The sequence below is a fragment of the Babylonia areolata genome, chromosome 14 (genome assembly GCF_041734735.1).
Source record: "Babylonia areolata isolate BAREFJ2019XMU chromosome 14, ASM4173473v1, whole genome shotgun sequence".
In the NCBI taxonomy this organism is placed as follows: Eukaryota; Metazoa; Mollusca; class Gastropoda; order Neogastropoda; family Buccinidae; genus Babylonia; species Babylonia areolata.
The window spans coordinates 15,125,676-15,133,175 of NC_134889.1; the positions used below are offsets into that span (position 1 = coordinate 15,125,676).

Genomic DNA, 7,500 nt, shown 5'->3' on the forward strand with positions numbered 1-7,500 from the left:
TGCATCTGTGGTAAGCAGTTCAGCTCGCATCATTGTTTCACAGTCAGCAGTTACGTACCTCCTTGCCCAAGTATTTCAAAGAGAATAACTATTCTGCAGATGATTTTTGTAAAGTTATTTCTGACGAGGTTCTTACGGTCGAACTTTCACAGGCATTGGTTCTTAGCCCTATTTCAACATTCCTTTAATGTACTTCAGATTTGTGTAAACGGTTTTTGATTAGCATTATTATTATTATCATTATTGAATTGTTTCTGTTAAATGTAACTGCATGTTACTTATGCTTTTTTTTTTGGGGGGGGGGGGGTAGTTTTCTACCTTTCTCTGTTTTCCTCTTCAATCCCCCCCCCACCCCCCACCCCCCACCCCCGGCCTTTTTTTTTTTCTTTTTTTTTTTTAATCGTCTAATATCACTGACAGTGAAAAGACGGTAAACTAAAGAACGAACGAACACACACTCACCCCCTCCACCCCTATCCCCACCCCAACCCACCAATTACACACACACACACACACACACACACACACACACGCATAACAACTACTCCTCACCCTTGCAGACAGGAGAGGAGCTCCAGACAGCCCTCACAGGGACACCGCTTCCCGCGCCCTGAGCCGAGCAGGTGAGGGTGGGGTCGGCGGGTGTGAGAGTGTACCCCGGGTAGCACCCTACCTGGCACACGCTACCCGCCCACCTGTAGCAAGGGGCGGTCAGCAGCTGACCGTTCTGAGGGGGCAGGAGGGCCGGGCACCTCAACACTGGGTGGACAGCACGTGGATGGACATATATATATATATATATATATAGAGAGAGAGAGAGAGAGAGAGAGAGAGAGAGAGATCGTCCGTGACGTGATGGTGGTGGTGGTGATGGTGATCGGTGATGAGGAGGAGGATGGTGATGATGGTGGTGGTGGTGATGAGGAGGAGGATGGTGATGATGGTGGTGGTGGTGAGGAGGAGGAGGATGGTGATGATGGTGGTGGTGGTGATGAGGAGGAGGATGGTGATGATGATGAGGAGGATGGTGATGGTGGTGGTGGTGGTGGTGATGGTGATGAGGAGGATGGTGATGATGGTGGTGGTGATGGTGGTAGTGATGATGATTATGAGGATGATGATGGTGATGATGATGATGGTGGTGGGGGTGGTGGGGGTGATGGTGATGATGATGATGGTGATGATGAAAAGGAGGTGGAGGAGGATGGTTATGATGAAGATGGTGATGATGATGGTGATGGCGGTGGTGATGATGATGGTGATGATGATGATGGTGATGGTGATGATGACCGTGGTGATGATGATGATGATGATGGTGATGATGATGGTGGTGGTGATGATGATGATGATGATGATGATGGTGATGATGACCGTGGTGATGATGATGATGATGATGGTGATGATGATGGTGGTGGTGGTGGTGATGATGATGATGGTGGTGGTGATGGTGATGATGATGATGGTGGTGGTGGTGGTGGTGAAGATGATGATGATGTTGATGACGAGTAATGAAGGTGATGATGATGGGTGATGATGGTGATGATGATGATGATGAGGAGGAGGAGGAGGAGGAGGAGGAGGTGGAGGAGGAGGAAGATGGTGATGATGATGATGGTGATGATGACGGTGGTCATGATGATGATAATGGTGATGATGATCATTGTCATCGCAAACATCATCATTATAGCCATCATCATTTACTACTCCTACTACTACGACGACGACGAAGACGACGACTACTACAACTACTACTACTGTGAAGAAAAAGGAGAAGAATAACAACAACACACACACACTCACCCTCTCCCTGTCACAACACACACACACACACACACACACACACACACACACACCACACCACACACACACACAACACACACACACACACACACACCACAACACACCACACACACACACACCACAACACACCACACACACACACACACATGCTCACACACGCACATCCACCCACCTCTCACTGTCACGGTGAACGTGCAGGAACTCATGTGGCCCGCCCTGTCGTTGGCGCGCACCGTGACCTTGGTCTGACCTTCAGGGAAGATGGCGCCACTCTGCCAGATAGAGGTCAAGGTCACGGTGCCCGCGTTGTCGGTGGCGTTGGGCTTACTCCACGTGACCTGCGCCGTGGTCCCGGCAGCGGCCGTTTTGGTGACGTCAGAGGGACACGTCAACGACGGAGGTTGGATGTCTGTGACGCAACAATGATGATGACAATGATACCAACAACGACAAAAACACTAATGATAACGATAACAATGATACCAATAACGACAACAACACTAATGATAATGATAACACTAATGATAATGATAACACTAATGATAACGATAACAATGATGCCAACAACGACAACAACACTAATGATAACGATAACAATGATACCAACAACGACAACAACACTAATGATAACGAAAGAAATTATACCAACAACGACAACAACACTAATGATAACGAAAGAAATGATACCAACAACGACAAAAACACTAATGATAACGAAAGAAATGATACCAACAACGACAACAACACTAATGATAACGGTAACAATGATACCAACAACGACAACAACACTAATGATAACGATAACAATGATACCAATAACGACAACAACACTAATGATAATAACACTAATGATAATGATAACAATGATACCAACAACGACAACAACACTAATGATAACGATAACAATGATGCCAACAATGACAAAAACACTAATGATAACGATAACAATGATACCAACAACGACAACAACACTAATGATAACAATGATACCAATAACGACAACAACACTAATGATAATGATAACAATGATGCCAATAACGACAACAACACTAATGATAATGATAACACTAATGATAATGATAACAATGATACCAACAACGACAACAACACTAATGATAACGATGACAATGATACCAACAACGGCATCAACACTAATGATAATGATAACACTAATGATAATGATAACAATGATACCAACAACGACAACAACACTAATGATAACGATGACAATGATACCAACAACGACAACAACACTAATGATAATGATAACAATGATACCAATAACGACAACAACACTAATGATAATGATAACACTAATGATAATGATAACACTAATGATAATGATAACAATGATACCAACAACGACATCAACACTAATGATAACGATAACAATGATACCAACAACGACATCAACACTAATGATAACGATAACAATGATACCAACAACGACATCAACACTAATGATAATGATAATTATGATACCAACAACGACAACAACACTAATGATAATGATAATTATGATAATAATCATTCTTATTATGATGATGAAGAGGAGAAGGAAGAAGAAGAAGACGAAGAACAATAATAATAATAATGATAATATTTATATAGCGCTGAATTTTGTGCAGAGGCAAATCAAAGCGCTTTCGCACCGGTCATTCAAACGCATGCATAACTCTAAAACTGGAAAAAAACAAAAACAAAAAACAACTGAAGACAAGGAAGAGGTAGGGAAGGGAGGATATGTTGGGAAGAGGTGGTTTTTAAGACCAGACTTGAGAGAACTGAGTGTGGAGACCTGACGAAGAAAAAGAGGAATTTCATTCCAACTGCAAGGTCCAGAGACAGAGAAAGAAGAAGAAGGAGAAGAAGAAGAAACATCATCATAATGATAACTATAATAAAAGCAACAACAATCATAACAATGATTATAATTATGCGAACAATGCTTGTGCTAATAACAACAACAACCATGATACTACTACTACTACTACTACTACTACTACTAATAATAATAATAATAATAACGAAAAGAACAACACATAACAACAAAAACAAACAACAACAACAACAACCATCCTCCTCCTCCTCATCCTCATCCTCATCATTCGCATCATACGTCTAGAACATGCATAACAACAAATAACTCTCTCCTCTTAAGTTCCGCCCCCCCCTCCCCCTCCTTCCCCCAGACCCTCCACCACCGCCACACCCCCCCCCCACACACACACACACACCCCAATTGTTCTCCCTACCAAATGAAACTATATGTCCAACTATCAATGTGGATTGTTCCCACCCTAATTTGGTACAGACTACCCGTCTGTTACCCTGACCTCTTTGACTTGCACTAACTGTATGCCAGAGCACACAGCACGCGGGAACTCCGTTCACCGTTTTCCGCTCCGAATGACTAGAAAACCGGACAGCCACTCAAGGTCTGGTGGTAGAGGAGGAAGGAGTGAAAATCCTGGTCAGTATCTGGGATTCGAACCCGTAGTCAGTTGCTTCCTCGCCGCGTGCTTTTACCACGAGTGGGGGGTGTGGGAGGGGTGGTAGGGACGGGTGGCGATGACGTCTCAATAGGAGGATGAGACAGCCGAAAAGAGAGAGAGAGAGAGAAAAGAGGCAGAGACGGAGAGAGAGACAGAGAGGGAGGGGGGGAGAGAGAGATTGAGAGAGAGGCGGAGACAGAGAGAGGGAGAGAGACGGAGAGAGAGACAGAGAGAGAGGGAGATACAGAGAGAGAGAGAGAGGTGGAACGAACCAACCAACGGTTTTATTCAAATAAACGCCAAAGCCCCTTACTGAAGGGATCGGTCACACACACACACACACACACACAGAGACAAAGAAAGAAAGAGACAGAGATAGAGAGACAGAGAGAGACAGGGAAAGACACATTTTGAGAGAGGCAGAGACATAGAGAGAAAGAAAGAGAGAGAAAGATACAGTAAGAGACAGAGAGTCAGAGAGACAGACAGACAAAGGCTGAAGGAAAGAAAGAAACAAAATCCACATTATTATTGATTTAACACACACATTAACGGGTGTCAGAAGCAGCTAAAATTAGTATTTTACTTTTTTTTAAATTTCTTTTTAATTATACTTTCCATGCCCCTGGATGTGATTTATGACATAGGAGTTAAAATCTTTTCAACAAAAAGGATAACAATTATTCACAATGATCATTATTATGGAGACCATTTTTTTTCTGTTTTTCTTTGTTTGTACGAATCATCTATCTCTTCAAACACAAGCTTACCCGAACAGATGAGTGGTCGCCCCGCGTTGTCCCAAAGGCCAGCCGACGAGCAGGTCACAATGGGTGACCCCGAGGTCAAGATGAAGCCGGGGTCACAGGTCACGCTGCACGCCTGACCTTGACCCGAGCCACTCGTGCCACAAGACGGCGGGCTCAGGGAGCCGTGAACCGGAAGAGAAAGGGGCGGACACATCAGTGCTGAGGAGAGGAACGAAATGAAATAAATAAATAGATAAATAAATACCCACCGCTTTCTCCCCCCCCCCCACACCCGCTCCCCCCCCCCAATCCCCACCCCCATGGCCCCCCACATATCACCCATTCACGTGTAGGGGCAGGTGTTTCACTCCAGTAGTTAACGTAATCCTGACAACACATACCTCCATCCCCACATCTCTCTCTCACTCCCTCTCTCTCTCTCCACACACACACACCACCACCACCACCACTATCAGCACTTAAGTGAAGAGGTGGGTGTTCCACTCCAATATTTGTTCTGTGAGAAAGCCTGGCGTGCGCGCGCGCATACACACACACACACACACACACACACGCACATGTACACACACACACACACATCCCCCCACCAATTCATCCACTCACCCACCCACCCACCCATGCCCCCTACCCACCTCCCCCCACCACACACCACCACCACACACACACGAACCAAGCCACTCACAACCACACTCAAGTGTCCAGTAGTTGTTGAGGGAAGAAGCCTGGTGAGCGTGTGCGCGCGCGCGCGCACAAACACACACACACACACACACACACACACACACTCACACACACACACACTCACGTGTACAGGTGGGCGTTCCTGCTCCAGTAGTTGTTGAGTGAGGAGGCCTGGCACACAACCGCATGCCCTCCTCCACACACCAACCCATCCACCCACACACTTACCAAAACACCCCATCCCCCCCCCCCCCCAGCACACACATACACCAACTCCCTTCACCGCCACACACTCACTAACCCACACCCACACCCACACTCACTTGTGCAGGTGGGCATTCCACTCCACTAGTTTGGCTAGAAGGCCTGGCACACACAACTCCATCTCCCCCCCATTCCCCCCCCACCCGACCCACCTCCCCCCCACACACACACCACAACCACCATCACCCACCAACCCATCCTCACCACCTTCCCCTCCACACACACAACACCAACCAACCAACCCACCCACACCACCCACACCACCCATCAACACCCAAACTCACGTGTGCAGGTGGGCGTTCCGCTCCAGTAGTCGTTGAGGGAAGAAGCCTGGCAGGTGACGACGGCGGAGGACGTGCCGTTCATCTGGTACCCGGGGTCACAGATCACCGTGCACTTGGCGCCATTGTAGTCTGGGCAGGGGGAGGTGATCAATCGGGCGTGGCGAGGGGGGACGAAGTGGCTGCACCTCTCCACTGCACGTGAGCATGCGCACACACGTACACAGGCACGCACACACGCATGCACGCAACGAGTCAGGTGATATTCACGTTGTTGGGCACTATTAAAATTGGTGTGTCCCGTCCTTACAGTAATAGCAGTACAAGTAACAGTAACAGGAACATTTGTGACAGTAATTGCCGTAGTCGTAATGATCAGCATCGCTTTGTCATTGTTACCGTTAACATCATCACAATCATTATCATCATCATTTCAGTTTCAGGTGGAGTGGGTGGAGGCTGGGAATAGGGGAGGGGTGTGTGTGTATTAACACACACACACACACACACTAACCCAGGCACATCACACCCATCCACCCACCCACCCACCCACCCACATCACACCACCCACCCACATCACATCACGCCCAACTGAACACCCACCCACCCACATCACACGCGCACGCACACACACACACACACACACACCGAACCAAACACCCACCCACCCACCCACATCACACCTACCCAACCAAACACCCACCCACAACAACATCACATCACACCCATCCACCCTCACCCCCACCAACCAGTTAACTCACCCATGACGGTGACGGCGAAGCGGCACGAGCTCTGCAGCCCTTGGCCGTCCGTGGCTGTGGCCACCACCGTGTAGGACCCCTCCAGGAGCCGCACGGGTGGGTTCATGCTGGCGGCCACCCGGGGTGGGGTGTCCCCGTTGTCCGTGGCGTGCGGCTGCTTCCAGCTGACCAGCGCGGACGTCCGGCCCGTCTCGGCCACGGCTGACACGGCGTCCGGACAGGTCAGGTTGGGTGGTTTGATGTCTGAAGGGACGGAACGAGGAGGAAGAAGGTTTATGGTTTAGAGAGGTGTGTGTGTGTGTGTGTGTGTGTGTGTGTGTGTGTGTGTGGTGTGGTGGGGGTAGGGGTGGAGTGTGTGTGTGTGTGCGTGTGTGTGTGTGGTGTGGTGTGGTGGGGGTAGGGGTGGAGTTTGTGTGTGCGTGTGTATGCGTGTGTGTGTGTGTGTGTG

At 48.0% G+C, this 7,500-nt stretch overlaps 1 protein-coding gene across 1 annotated transcript in view; it reads right to left on the bottom strand.

Annotated features, from left to right (window-relative positions):
* Positions 1-7,500, bottom strand: part of LOC143289859 (scavenger receptor cysteine-rich domain-containing protein DMBT1-like) — a 127,851-nt gene that overhangs the window by 6,237 nt on the left and 114,114 nt on the right. Inside the window, exons 45-49 of the mRNA XM_076599051.1 lie at positions 7,053-7,295; positions 6,295-6,486; positions 5,066-5,263; positions 1,973-2,209; positions 553-759 (exon numbers count right to left, since the gene is read on the bottom strand). Of these exons, the coding sequence (XP_076455166.1) occupies positions 553-759; positions 1,973-2,209; positions 5,066-5,263; positions 6,295-6,486; positions 7,053-7,295 (1,077 nt within the window). The remainder of the gene's footprint in view (positions 1-552; positions 760-1,972; positions 2,210-5,065; positions 5,264-6,294; positions 6,487-7,052; positions 7,296-7,500) is intronic.